Here is a 15,259-nt window from a genome sequence, read left to right on the forward strand (position 1 = left end):
CATGGGGAGGAGAGCAGAGTGCAGCTGAAATCCAAGCATTCTTCTTCACTAGTTGTACCAAAACCAATGCCAATAATTCTGGTATCAAGGCAGGTACCGTGGAGTGTGGGGCCCCAACAGATGCCTTCTGCGCCTGCGGTACCACGCATTCAGAGAACATCTCAGTACCCCCTACACAGAATACGTTTGTGGCAGTGAGAGGTCTTGTGAGCCTATCGGTACTGGTATACCCTGCAGTGCAGGAGACCATGCTTCTGGTACTTGCACCCTTCTGTCTGCTGGTATATTATTGGTGCAGAATTCTCCGTACCGTGAGCCTCAAGTCTTCACACCCATCAGTACCATCAAAGGGTAAGCCTGCAGTGTTGGCTGCTCTACACGCTTTACTGATGCATCACTGTTGGGAGCAACACACACACCCCCGGTCAGCACAGGGTGATTCACCCTCCTCTGAATTGGAGGTGTGGGGAGTTGACTAACCTGTTCCTGAGTTCCTATTCCTGTTGCCACCTGTTCCTGAGTCCAGTAGTAGGCCCAGTGGTGAGTGGACAAAGGCAGTTCAGGAGGACCCTGCTGGACAGCTAGCGGACGAGGAGCAGCAGCCTCAGCCTGTGCTAGTTTCTTCATCCTCATCATGATGATGCCACTTCCTCAGATGGCATCTCACCCCCTCCCAAAGGTTATAAAGCTCACCAAGAGCTATTGAAGAGGGTGACCTCAAGTTTGGGGATCAAGGTGAAGGAGAGTGGTTAAGGAGTCCTCCCACTACCTTACTGATATTTTAGCGTCAGCTTTGTTGAAACCTGGACTAGATGCAGTGGACTCTGCTGCTAGGACCATGGCTTCTGTAGTTTCCATGCCAGGAGCTCAGGTCTTCTAGAAGAGGGCCAATAAACAACACAAGACTTGTCCTTTGAAAAGTCTTCATTTTTTTCAGATTAAACAGACTCTAAACTCCATGATTTGAAGGACTCTAGGGTGCAGACCACTTCCTCCTCCTGCTTCTGCATCAATGCTCCATCTAGTCATCCCGGGGAGGTGTGCTAAAATGGTATTTTGATAGGTTGGTCAAGGACGCATGCCAGTTTCCAGGAAGTCAGATTCAGTCTCCCCCTATATTCACAAACCACCTTGCCCACTTCCTCCATGCTTGGTCCTAGATTACTCGGATGTTGGGTCTTAAACACTGTGGAAGTGGGATATAGCCTCTAATTTCTTTATGTTCCTCCTTCACAGTCCCTCTTCAGAGATTACTCTCATGAGGAGCTCCTTCTCTAGGAGGTTCATTTTCTCTTTTGAGTAGGAGCCATAAAGTAGATTCCGCAGTTTTATTCCTGTTGTTTCCTCATTGTGAAAGCAAAGAGGTCTCAGACCAATAAATTTTACATGGTCCCCCTAGCTTCCATCATTCCCTCCTTGGAGAGTGGTATGCTGCCCTCAATGTAAAAAACACCTACTTTCATGAGACAATTTATCAAGGTCACAGAAAATGTCAGATTCGTAGTGAAGCACTCTTAGTACCAGTTCACTGAGCTGTCTTTCAGCCTGTCAGCAACTCCTCGGGTTTTCATAAAATGCATGATGGTGGTACCTATGTGCTAGAAGTAAAAGTCTACTCTTACATGGACAGTTGGCTAGTCAGAAGTGAGTCCGGGGCTCAGGTACTGTCCAGTGTAGCTCTCATCCGGTCAACTTTTCAAAGCTCTGGGTGTGCTGATCAACATAAAGAAATCTATCCTTTCTCCAGTTCAGAGGATGGAGTTTATAGGAGCAGTTCTGGATTCTGCTCAAGCCAGGGCTTTCCTTCTGGACACAAGGTTCCAAACAATTTGATCTCTTGTTGCAGATCTCAAGGCTCATCCAATCACAACAGTGCAAAACTGTATAAGGTTCCTGGGGCATATGGCCTCATGCATATACATAATCCATCATGCCAGATTGCATCTCAGGACTGTGGCATGTAACCTGTGATTTGAAGCTGCTTCTCTACCAGATAACTGGAGGATACCTAATATGACACCAGTTTTTTAAAAAGACTCGAGAGCTAAGTTCCCTCTAAGCTGTGTGGATGTGAAGCAGCCTATGAAGCACCGTGCAGGCGCTCAGGGCTGTGGCTGGGAGAGATGCCTCTCCCCCAGCCCCAGACCTGCTGTGGTGGCCCAGCCCAGCCTGGCACTCCACTTGTGCTGTGGCCCAGTGGCCACAGCGCTGGTTCCTCTCTGGACGACATCTCTGCGCTCCTATGGGCCCACCAGCCCCAGGACTTCTCTCTGCTCCACCCCTCCACTCCTCTCAGCCAGTTGGCTGAGGGCTCCTCTCCGCATTTGCTGGCTGCCTGTGGGAGTGGGGGAGGTAGAAAGGAGCCCAGATTTGCTGTTGCTCCTCCGGGCTGCTGGTGAGGGGTGGTCTGCTTTGTGCTCCCCTGGGGTCTAGAGCCCGAAACGGTGGACTGTCACTGGCCGGCCTGGACTGTGGACAGACCTGCCACAGCCTGGGGAGAGGCGATCCTCCCCCAGACCTGCCATGGACCATGGGAGAGAAGTGACCCTCCCCTGGCCCCTGCCCCCAGACCTGCAGAGGATGGAGAAGAGGCGCCCCAGCCCAGCCCTGGACCTGACGCGGCTGGGGGAGAGGCACCTATCCCATGGCCCCAACCCTGGAGCTGCCATGGTGGGGAGAGGTGCCTCTCCCCAAAGGCTACGTGCTGCTGCGGGGGGAGAGAGCTGGGGAGGGGAGAGTCCCCCCCCTCTCTCCTTGCCGTAGCCCTGGAGCAGTCTGCACCCCAAACCCCTCACCCCAGCCCGCACCCGCAGCAGAGTCATCACCCCCTGCACCCCAGCCCTGAGCCACCTTCCATACTCCAAACCCATTAGTCCCATCCCTGCCACATGAATTTTATGTGCACCAATATGGAGGTTGCATCACACATCACCTCCATATTGGTGTACATAACTAAATTCTTTCCGCACATGTGTAGGGAAAAATTAGCGGGAACACTGCTCCGAGGCCATCCTTGCAATTACCTGTGAGTAAGCCTAACTTCAGTACCAGGCAAATCGGCCCTAGATGTTTGAAGAGCTCTCGTGTTCTAGACAGGACTAAAAAGTTCCGTTAGTCAACCCAACTATTCATGGCTATTGCAGTCAGGATGAAAGGTCTCCCAGTCTCTTCACAAATAATTTTATTGTGGATAGCTTCCAGTATTCATGTATGTTCTGATTTGGCTGGCATTTCTCCACTGAGCAAAATAACGGCATATTCTACAAGTTTGCAAGAGGCCTCAGTGTCATTTTTCGTGCAAGTCCTTATCCAAGACCGTGGTAGAGCAGCAGTCTGGTCTTCGGTGCACACTTTCCCATCCCATTATGCCATCACTCAGGACTCGAGACTATGCTAAATTTGGACAAGTTGTATTCCAGTCTGTGTATGCATAAGCTCCAATCCCCTCTTCTACTTTACACCTTGAGTCAGAGTGGAGTGCCCATGTGCAATCACTCAAAAAATGCTTACTAACCTTCTGTAAGTGTTCTTCAATATGTATTGCACATGTCCATTCCACAACCTGCCCTCCTACCCAACTGCATTGGAGTTGTCAGGCAAAAAGGAACAGAGTGGGCTGTGGAGCAGCTGGATGACTGTGGTGTGCAACAGCAGAGGGCTTTTCACCTGCCCCAACAGGTGCCACTAAGGGGAAAATTTCCTATGACTGTGTGCAGGGTGTGTACACGCTAAGCGTGGAATGGACATATGTAACACATCTTGAAGAACAGTTACAGAGGGATAGTAACCTTTTTTATTTTCCCCAATCCCTTGTGTTAGATACAGAAGAGTGAAATGCTTTTTGTTAAAATAACTTTCACCATTTCTAGTCTGTGACTTAGGTTAATGCTTGAAATTTAGCATGGACTTAGTCTGCCCTGATTAATGCCTTTATTTAGAGTTATGATCAATTTTAAAAAAAACCAACAACTTCTGAACGTGTTCACTTGGCATGTTTTAAGCAAAAATTAATCCCAGTGCCCATTGTGAGATTACTATGGAGTCCCTCTAAATTCCTGCTCAAACAAGATATGATTTACTACATTCAGGTTGCTCTAAACAGGTGGCATAGGACAATTTGTTAAATTTACCTTAATGAAGCACAAAGATTATCTAGTAAAATTTGTTTAATCACTGCAGTGTTTGTTTTTGCCACATTCTAAAAGATTGTAAATTCTAGATTTTTTTTTTAACTTTACAAATAACTTTCTGTTGTAAAGGTGTAATTATTACAGATAGGTGCTGCCCTGTTACAAGCTTTGCAGAAAAATGTTGTGGCAAATAGCAGTAAGGTAGGAAAGTTCAGTTAAAAACCATTTCAATATTAAAGCTAAAAACAGGCAATTAGATTCTCTCTTGAAGAGAGAAAATATAAAAGCTAAAGTTGTTCAAAAGCAAAGTTAAGTTTCCTGTACTGAATGTATTCAGTATTTTATATCCCTGCCTTTCTGATTTAAGGGACTGGTCTGGCTCTCACTGAAGTGAATGACAGATCTTTTGACTTCAGTGAGAACAATCTTTTGACTTCAATGAGTCCTGTGGGTACGTCCACACTACCCGCCAGATTGGCGGGTAGCGATCGATCTATTGGGGATCGATTTATCGTGTCCAGACGAGACATGATAAATCGATCCCCGAATGCGCTCCCATTGACTCCGAAACTCCACCGGGGCGAGAGGCGGAAGCAGTCGACGGGGGAGCCGCGGCCGTCGATCCCGCGCTGTGAGGACGGGAGATATGTCGACTTCAGCTATGCTATTCTCGTAGCTGAAGTTGCATATCTTACATCGATCCTGCCCCCCAGTGTAGACCAGGCCTGTGTGTGAAGATGAATATAATTACTGTATATACAACGTATTGTGAAATATGCAGTTGTGCAAGATAGCCAAGTAAATATTGCTGTGTATGTAACTTCTGCATTTCCTGATTTTAAATGTCCATCCTTAAACTTGTAATAGCTTGGATCTTCTTGTTTTTATTAGCTAATCATGTTGGATGCAGCAGATAAGTGACTGAAAACTAACCTACACCTAGAATCTTCCCTTGTATTTCCTTAGTACTTTTCTACAGCTTGCTTTTTTTTTTTTTTATTAATTGTACTTTGTTTAGCCTTGTTAATTCTTCTGTACTATTTTGTTTTTTGGAATTTTTGCCTCTTACCTTTAATCACTCTCCATACAATTTTGAAACTCCAGACTGCAAACACTGGACTTGTTTTAAAGCATTGTATATTTACTTGTACTGCTCCACCTCTCCTTTTCCCTCAGGCCTTAAATATTGTGGTGATACAGATTAAATTGAGTTCACAGAGAGAAATAGTTGAGCAAGAACATAGATGATTTGATACATACATTTCTTCAAAGTTTGTATATCTTCCAGATTACTGTTTCTTTTTAATTACTTACTTTTTTCAATAGGATCCGTGACATCAAATGGTCCCACCACCACAATGGTTGAGAAAAAGGCTTCAGGCACAAAAGCTAATGGTGGCAGTCAACAATCCTCATCTTCTGGTTACACTCAAAATAAAATGTGCAGCTCTAGTGTTTATCACAAACAGTTAGCAGCTCTAAACTGTTCTGTACGTGACTGGATAGTAAAGCATGTAAACACAAATCCACTCTGTGATCTGACACCCATATTTAGAGACTATGAGAAATATTTAGCAAGCATTGAACAACATCATGGAAGCAGTAGTGATAGTGGCTCTGAAAATGAAAGCAACAAAACAACTGGAACTCAGTCTGTTCCTACGTTTGGGACTTCGAAACTTCAGCAAGGATCAACATTTTTGTTTAACAGCAACAAAACTGAGGATGAATCAGACAAGAAAACTGAATCTACATCGGAAAAGAACAGGGAATCGCCATTAGGAGTTGCATCAAATGTCTCATTTAATTTTGGCAAGAATGTTGATAGTTCTATTTTGGGTTCACTTGGTTCTGGCACACTAACTAGTTTTTCATTCTCCCCTGGGAATTCGGGTGTATTTGGAAAAGATGCAAAGCAGGGAAAGTCTGTCTCCACGCTTTCCACCAGGGTATTGGAAACTCAGACAGAAAGTGGAAGTAGTGAGGATAAAGGTAAATATTGATTTTTGATAAATTGAACTTTTACTAATGACAGGCTTTGAATATTGGGGCTTAACTTAATATTCCAAGGCTTCTTCGTAGTGAGCTATTAAGCTTAACAAGGGCTTGTATAGGTTTATTCCCCGTTTTGCTCTTGTATTTTCAATACTGAACAATTGCAGAACTTTGTCTCTAATCTTGAATTTCTCAGTCTTGCTGTCATGACAGTAAGAAACTATAAATTTTAGTTGGATTTGTACTTTTTAATAGCATATTTTCAGTGTTACATAAGCAATTTATTTGCCTATGTAAGTATTGAAATTTTATGATTGAAATTGATAGACTTGTGTTCATCCAAAATTTCAACCAAATTTATAATCCAGACCCTGTGTTGATTTATTCTAATACGTCAGACTAGTATATGCCTAAAAATGGCACATTTCTCCCTGCAATATAAGTATAATCACCGATGAAATTTAATTACATTGTAATCTCTAGCTCAAATTAAACCAAATGTAACTTTAACCTGGAACCTGCATATCTAATTAAAGGGACTGTAAACCACCCCACCCCGTTATTAAAGGAAGGATCCCTTTTATCTGTTTTAAATACTGCTCCACAAAATTATAAGTAATGACTCACAAACATAGTGTGGTCCATTGTGTCAATTTTATAATAGTGCTGAATTTTAAATAGCACTGTCAAATACTGATTAAATTATTATGCAAAAGTGTTATTTTATGTCTGAAGTTGGTAATTAGAATACTCTTGGTTCCCTATACCCTACTTATTCTGGAACAAAATGACTGGTGATTAGTACTGTGAAAATGTTTCCGTTATAACCCCTGTCCACCATGGCTGTCTTTTGAGGTTTAATATAGGAGCTGGAACTCTATTTGCTTGTACACACCATTTTAGTCTGTGCTTATATAAAAGTTACATAATCTAGGACTTCAGATTTTTTTTTGTTAAAGTGAGGAATGGAAGGTAGCTTCCCTTGCAAGTGTGGTGGGGAAAGGCCCTAAAACTTCAGTTTCTGTGGAATGTAAACTTTTGAACAAAACTAAGTTTCTGATCTTTCTGAATGTGAACCACCTGTACAGTGGTACATTAAAGCCTTCAAGTCGTCAGGCAGTTTCAGCCCCACTGCAGCACTCAGTAGCTTTGTCAAGCAGCTGCAGAATGAAATGAATAAAATTCTGGTCAGTTTCACTGCTGCTGTTCATAAGTATTTAGGGAGCAGTAAAATTACCAAAGATCTTGTCAGTTTCCTTCTGCTACTGCTTAGAAAAGTTGTGAGTAGCAGCAGAGGCAGGCACAGCATCCTGGTAGAATTCCTAGCAAGTGTTGGGGGGGTGGAAAGAGGCTGAGCTCTTACCCATTTTTAAGCTGTTGTCTCTTGATATCATTGGTGTAGCTTTCCTCCCCCTAGAATACTTTTCAAGCCCTCCATATAACCTGGGGTTTTTTTTGGGGGGGGGGGGGGGAACTACTCATCAATCTCTCTTTACTTTATAACTAAATCTCCCAACCAAAAAGGTCCTTTTTTTTTTCTTTTCAAACCAACCTTATAATTAACTAGCTGCTGTTCAAACTTCCAAAAATGTAATTAGCATCATTCTGATCTTCACATTCATTTAGCTGGTGTAGCTATTAAAACACTAGACTTACTGACCATAGAAGGTTTCTTATAGTTGCCTTACCTCCAAGACACAAATCAATTTAAAATGTTTTTTTGGCAATCTTGGGACTGTATATGTGCACTCTAAATATGTATGTTTGTATATTATCAATAATACAGTGTGAAGAAAACAATATTTTTTAAGTGGTATCTGCACAACGTTGTTCTGGGTTGTATTAAACCATTTCTTTGTTTAAGGAGGAGATGAAGCAGAGGAAGAGCCACCAAAAACAGTTGTTAACGAGGTAAAAGAAGATGATGCCTTCTACTCGAAGAAGTGAGTGGTCATTTTTAATGTTTACAAGCCATAGTGGATAAAAAACATGACTTTTTAAAAAAAAAAGAAAATAGATTTAAATTGTTTTTTTAAAATGGAAGTCGCTGTTTTTATTTACATATTGCAAGTTCTGTACCTTCTTCCTATTCTACAGTCCTAAATTGCTGAAATTGATGTTTGTACTTTTTTTAGTTTCTTAATTGTTAAACTTCAGATTTTACATAAGTTTTTTTTTTCTGTGAAGTTTCATCTGAGCTCATCTATGTGGAATGTCTAGGTCCTCATTAACATCCTTACTGTGAGAACAACACATGTTCAAACAGAATTGATGAACAAAAGTTTGTGCTCTATTTGCAACCAACACCACATTCTGATATTGCAGTTCCACAGCTCAAGAAAGCTGAAACACTTTGACCAGCTATACTCCTCCATCAGGGTTTGCAATTTGAAGTTGGAGACTTGTTTTCCTAAGTCACTTAGGTGCTTTTGAAAATCCTTCCAGAGGTGACTGGGCATAGGAGTGTAAAGTTAGACTTGTTTTTGAAAATTTGGGTCTGTATATGAAATAATTCACAATATTTAAGGTATTTTAAGTCTAAATTTCATTGTTAATACGGAACCAAATTTGCTTCGAATTCAGACTTTAAGCCTATTAAAAGAAGTGTTTAATTAAAATACAGTTTTAGTGCCTGGTGCTCCAAACACATTTACGTACATGCTTAACTTTAAGCATGTGTGCCATCCCATTGACATAAAAGGAACTATTCATGTGAGTGAAGTATGTACCATATTAAATCTTTGCAGGATCAGGGCTGTAAATTTTAAATATTTTGAAGCAAGGTTTACAAAGTACACAAGATCTTGTTTTAGGATAACAGGTTCTACGTTTTAATTTACTATATTGCAAATGCTGGGATTTTGACTTTAACCTTTAATATTTTCAAGTTCAGCTCTCCCATTTTTGAAATCTTTGCTTTGTGGTCCTACTAAAATCTATTCTTACACTTTAACTTGCGACTGCATCGTGTTTGATGCTGATTGTTTTTCCCCAGTTTTGCAGTAAAATTAGCGTTTCAAGCAATGGTCAAGAGTTTTATGTATTAAAATCTTTATTGTTTAACTGCTTTTCTCAGGTCTTTTTTAATATACTATATGGTCATTTGGCTTTCACTTAAGGACACCAAGTTATGGTATGTGGTTTGAAACTACAGTATCTTGCATATTTTATTTTATTTTGTTGAGAAGATGATGATCGGCTATCACAGCTGTTTACCGAATGGGACTTAGGTAGCTCTTTCTTGCCAAGTTTTCAGTGGCCTTGTCTAACTACGGGGAAAATTCGATCTAAACTGCGCAGTTGGAGTTAACAGGAATAGCGTAACTCAAATTGACGTAGCTTAGATCTGCTTACCGCGGGGTCCACACTACGCAATGTTGATGGGAGACATTCTCCCATCAACTCCCCCTACTCTTCTCTATCCAGTGGAATAGAGGAGTTGACAGGAGAGTGATCTGCAGTCAATTTAGTGGGTCTTCACTAGACACACTAAATCAACCGCTGATGCATCAGTCCCCACTCATCAGTCCTCTGGTAAGTGTAGACAAGCCCAGTATCTTCATAAAACTTCTGAAACTATTCAAATTTTCCATAGCCTTATTTTCCATAAAGTTTTAACTTAGAATGCTTTCAGTCCTTTGTTATAAGAGAGTCAAAATGTCACACCTTTTTTTTTTTTTGAGACTATTTCAAATGTAGCTGAGTCAACAATTTAAAGCCCAAATGACACATTTTCTTCCTGAAACAACATTAATATGGACAGTTTACCCATCTTATGGGATCTATCATCTGGGTAGTTGCAGTAAGAACCTAAATAATATATTTTGTTGTGGTTTTGGAGATTGGACATGTGTAGGGTTTTGGTGTTGTTGTTTTTTTTAATCTCTAATTGTCAGGTTTAAATTATTGAAAAGACTTTAACTGTAGATCAAATCCTCCATTATGTATTATCTGGGAGATTTTAAAAATTTGTTTATATATCAGTATATTCTGTCTGACTTGTTTTATAGGTGCAAACTGTTCTACAAAAAAGATAATGAATTTAAAGAAAAGGGTGTAGGAACGCTGCATTTAAAACCTGCAGGAAATGAAAAAACTCAACTGCTGGTACGAGCAGACACCAATTTAGGTATGTAACTTTCTTCTGAGTCTGTCTTGCTGGTCCTGATAATGCTCTATAGTGAAATCTACATTGGTGCTCTTTTCTAAAGGATCCAGTGCTTTCACTGTAACTAACTGATTGTATCTCTTATTTGAGTACTTATACATATTGAGCACACAAGTGTGTGTATTTTTAAAAAATGGATATACTTGTGTGCTCAATATGTGTAAGTACTCAAATAAGAGATATGATCAGTTCAGAGCAACTGGACCTGCTTTCCCCTTCATGGTCCACTAAACGCTCACCCTTGGCTTCCAGCTCCTCAGTCATCACCTCTTAGGTAGAGACCTGCATGTGTCGTCTTCTTGACCGGCTGCACAGTTCTCCCTGCCTACACAGTGATATTCCCAGCAAGCCAGATTGCTTAAACAAGCCAGCTTCTGCATTTTGCTTCTGCTTTGAAGGCTATGAATAGCAGTAATTGCCAGCCATTATAAGTAACAACACAGCCCTTTATAAACTAGCACATTTATTCGTAAGGTGAAAGCATTACAGAGAAAACATTAAAAATAACAAATACACACGTGCTAATAAGTTTTTACCAGAGATTACGTCCCAACTGCAACAGGGTCTCCACTAGGAGTCAGTCCTTCAGACCCTACTTGGGATTTTTGTATGGCTATAAGTCTGTAACAGCCTTAGCTCAGAACTAGCACATCAGTGAATGGATTAGTTTGTCCATTATAAGGCTTGGGTCTTTGATCTTGAGACCCTGGGAACAGCTTATCAGCAGATAATGGTCCTATCCTCAGGGCACAGCTCAAAAGGCTGGGTTTTTGCATAACTGAAGGTGGGGAATTTGCATTCAGCTCTCCCTAGAGATTCCCCAGGCAAACCACTTGATGCTATCCCCAAAATCCATTCCTGTCTGGTATATTGTTCAATACATAAAAACATAACACTCCTTTGAAGTTCATATCACTTTCTAGGGTTCACATCATATTTCCCCCCCGGAGAGGTTACCTACAATCTTGGGCCACCACAATATATAAATCATTCACTTAATACAATATACCCACAAAGATGTTTAAACTTAATTCAATAAGGTTTTCCAGGGATATGGCAGGAAATTGCCATATAATGTCTCAGTGATTCTGATATAAATGGTGACTACTAGGGCACTAGGAAGAGGTAGAAATCCGGACTTCTGCATCTGGGATGGAGAATGGGCTTGTTATTGGGTGGTCTTCTATATTAAAATCTTAATTAGATTGTACACTAGAAATTCCATGCATGTAGGGTGCTGCTGAGCTCTGGAGCATGAAAACCTCTAATATGTAATTGGTATGGTACAATGGAAGACTGAATTCCTCCCCTCCCCTAATACTAATACAGTTTTGTGAATTATTTCCTAGGTTTATGAAAACATTTTTTTGTTTGTTTATGCATATTGCTGAGTTTAAATTTGTAACTACTCTAATACAGCACTAACTTTGAATGTGATTTTTTTAAATCACTTAGTAGTTTAATATGTTAACTTATGCCTGAGTTATAACAGTGATTCTCTATTTCCATCATATGTTGTATGAATGAACAGTGGTAACCATAAAAAATTATATTCTACTACAACATGTCCAGTCCTATATTAACAGCTCCTGTATGTTTAGTGCGTTTTTTTTCTACTGCTTAAGGACTCTGCTTGATGTCTTGGAATAGTAGTTGCTATGTTTTTAGTTTATATAGACGTAATGTGGACACTCAGATTTCGGTTTGTGTTGCATTTCCTCATTTAGCTGAGGTTTAAATTGGTCATAGGGACACTTCACCCTCCTAAAAACAAAATCCCACGTTTGCTCTTCACCCTAATACTGTTCCTCCAGCTTCTCTTATTTTTGCTGTTCTCTCACTTTTTTTGGAGGGAAGGTTTCACATTTCTTTCCTTCCTGTGAACTACAAATCACTGAAATTTTACCTCTGGCTAAGAGGTGGGATGTAGGCCCCTGGTGCCTTATGGATGCTCTGTTGGTAAGCCAAATATTTTATAAAACAAAGATCAACACACCCCAGTCTCTACTGGCAGAAGAACAGAGGCCTAACCTTGGACCTAAACTTGTCTAATACTGCCAGTTGGTCAGTACTTCCACTTGAGGCCTTTCTGACAGTGGCAGAGTGAATCTGATGAAGTACCCATGAATTTAATCTCTTCTGGGTCACTAGTGAAGCATCGTTTTAGAAATAGCAGAGGAATAGATATTATTTGGGAAACAAAATTCCTTTGTCTCCTCCCCACAGGAGCATCTCCAGCAGCTGTAGTAGATCACATCTGCAAGCTTTGCCACTTGCACACAAATGGATAATTAGAATGAAATGGACCATACCAATTTGCTGTTGCTTCCCCAAGGAATCCTAAAGTAAAAGCATACCTACAACCCTTACTGGTGGGAGAATCCCATGAATATAAATGGGGGAAGGGAGTATCCCTCATTCCATATTAAAGCTTAAATTCCTCCTCTGTAAGCTTACTAATATGTACATTTTCTTACAATACCAATAATTTGTTTAACCTAATATGTTCTTTTCTTACAAATGCAGGTAACATACTATTGAATGTGTTGGTTCCACCCAAGATGCCATGCACAAGAACAGGAAAAAACAACGTTCTTATAGTCTGTGTTCCCAATCCACCAATTGATGAGAAGAATTCCACTGTCCCTGTCACTATGTTAATAAGAGTGAAAACAAGTGAGGATGCAGATGAGTTGCACAAAATTTTACTGGAGAAAAAGGAGGCCTAAAAATATTGCAGTCAAATGCTCTGAGAAATTACTGCTAAACTGCTGCTACTCATTTTTTCTTTAACTGCTTAACTCTCTACTCTGACATTCTAAGAACTGTTACAGGAATTCTGAAAAGCTTTTGTGAGGAAAAGCAAAAATGGCTAATAAAAGCTTTAACTGAACACAAGAGTCCATCTGTCCTCCCTCCTTTTTTTGGAATATCTAATGTATGAACCATATTTGGATAAAATTTGTACATTTAAATTAAAGTGATTGCTGGACGGACTGAAATCAAAGTACAAAATGTTGTACCACATTTTTCACAGGCTTTAAGGTGAAGTGCAGCAACCTCCTTTTTTTGAACAGGGAGGAGGCTAAATTGTTTAACTCTTAAAACTGTTTCTAGACCGAATAGATTGATTTTGTATTTTAAAAAAAAAAAAAGTGTCTGCTAGCTTCTGGTAAGGGATCTAATCTTTCGGACTGTCACCTGAATAATCATGTATCTGAATAACAATGCTTCTGTAGATTCTTTTTAAATTAAGAAATTTGATGTACTGTTGGGATTCAGAGACTGCATCTGTGGTTCCTCAAAGCAAATGATTTGCTTGCATTATTCCTGTTGACTTTAATGTTGCTCTGCTGCAAACAATTCAGTTTTGTTGTGCTTACTGTTGCAGCAAGCTAATGGTGTGCAATAGTATCGGCAGACAACTGGAAGACTATTAGCTCTCAACCCACAACCAGACTGGCCCTATAATTGGTTTTCTTGTTGACAGAGCTAGAGGCCAAGGGAGGAGACTCCAATACTTTCTCTTCTAGAAGTATTCTTCCCTACTCTCTCCAGGTTATGGTTGAGACACATCAACAGCAGAAGCAGTTTGGTGGAGGAAACTGGGCAAGGCAGATACATGCCCTATCTGTTAATAAAATGTACTAAGCGTGTCTCATGAGCATCAAATTAAGTTTTAAAAAATATCTTTGTGCTGTAAATGTCTCCTGACATGGCCAAGAGTCTGTGTGTAAACTTGGGTACTATACTATTAAATATTTGTCTTTGTGATGTGATAAAGCAGCAGAATACTACTTGCTGGCATCAAATATAGCAGTAGGGTTGGCTGCAGTGTTCTGTCTTTTGGACTACTGAAACATCTTAAAGTGTGAGTAAAGTATTTAGTGTTAACCTGGAAGGAAGCTCAGATGCTATATAGACATACCCATTTTAAATGTAAATTGGTGCCTTTTTTGCATTTGGTTTTGTGTTTAGCCACTAAAGTAAGTGTGTGTGTGTGAGGGGGGGCGGGGGTTAGTTTCCTCAGTTTTTTTTTCGAATGTCATGCTGGTACATAGCTCAGAGGTCAGAACTTAAATGTTTGCATGTTAATTCTGTGAATGAAAATCATAATGTGTACAAGTTTTTACAGGCTCAGGTTGAAGGGCCAAGGGCTGAAATAATTTTGCATTTGTTTTTAGAAAACAGTATCTTAATAAATAAATTTCAGTGAAGAAATTGTTTTGTAGGCTGCCAGTCACTGCACATGGAGGGGAATAATCTTTTGTGATGAGCAGATCACTCATTATGCACCTCACACTTTAAGAGCAATTGTGTATTAGACGGTTAGAGGTATTGTGCTTGGTACTTGTTTACTTCCTCGTGTGCAAAGATGTGTAGTAATGTGCTTTCCATCAATTGCAATATGGACCAATAAACAAGATGCACAGAAATTCATTAGGAGAAGCAAATGTAACTAACTTTCCACGTGCCCCTTGCACAGCCCTCCTGAGTGATGTTTGCCTCTGAAATGAGTGAAATCTGGGACTTTTGTATGTGCATGTTTTGGCTTGCTCTTGAAGCCGGGTAGGCTAAGTAGAAGAGGCCAATGAATGGTCCTGCTGTAACTGTGATTACAAGAGTTGTTTAAAACATTGTTTAAATTGTGATTTTATGTTTGAGGGTAGGTGTTGAGGACAGGAAGGAGAATGGGACAGATGCTACTTAATGAAAATCTAATATGCTGGAAACTTTGTACCCAACAATGCCCAAGCTGGCAAATGCACACATTTTCTATTGTAGTTTGGGAAACAATGAGTAAAGGAGGTGTTTATTCTTTAGCTAAGCATGTATTGGTATCAGTAAATGGCATGGAGAATCACATGGGAGAGATGGGAATAGGTAAGTATAGGGTAACCTAATGTAAAGATGTGAGTATATAAAGTCTCCCTTAAAAAGAAAAGTATATGTATGAAATGTCTTG

At 40.3% G+C, this 15,259-nt stretch overlaps 1 protein-coding gene across 6 annotated transcripts in view; it reads left to right on the plus strand.

The window, feature by feature from the left end:
- NUP50 (nucleoporin 50) overlaps nucleotides 1-14,514 on the plus strand; it is a 30,456-nt gene extending 15,942 nt beyond the window's left edge. For 5 of the 6 annotated variants that reach the window (XM_044995160.1, XM_044995188.1, XM_044995176.1 and 2 more), the window contains exons 5-8: nucleotides 5,457-6,122; nucleotides 7,990-8,068; nucleotides 10,136-10,254; nucleotides 12,820-14,514. In XM_044995160.1, the coding sequence (XP_044851095.1) occupies nucleotides 5,457-6,122; nucleotides 7,990-8,068; nucleotides 10,136-10,254; nucleotides 12,820-13,022 (1,067 nt within the window). In that variant the 3' untranslated portion in view covers nucleotides 13,023-14,514. The remainder of the gene's footprint in view (nucleotides 1-5,456; nucleotides 6,123-7,989; nucleotides 8,069-10,135; nucleotides 10,255-12,819) is intronic. The other variant, XM_044995170.1, reaches the window with a different exon arrangement.
- The last annotated feature ends 745 nt before the right edge of the window (nucleotides 14,515-15,259 follow it).

This window comes from Mauremys mutica, chromosome 1, assembly GCF_020497125.1.
Source record: "Mauremys mutica isolate MM-2020 ecotype Southern chromosome 1, ASM2049712v1, whole genome shotgun sequence".
In the NCBI taxonomy this organism is placed as follows: Eukaryota; Metazoa; Chordata; order Testudines; family Geoemydidae; genus Mauremys; species Mauremys mutica.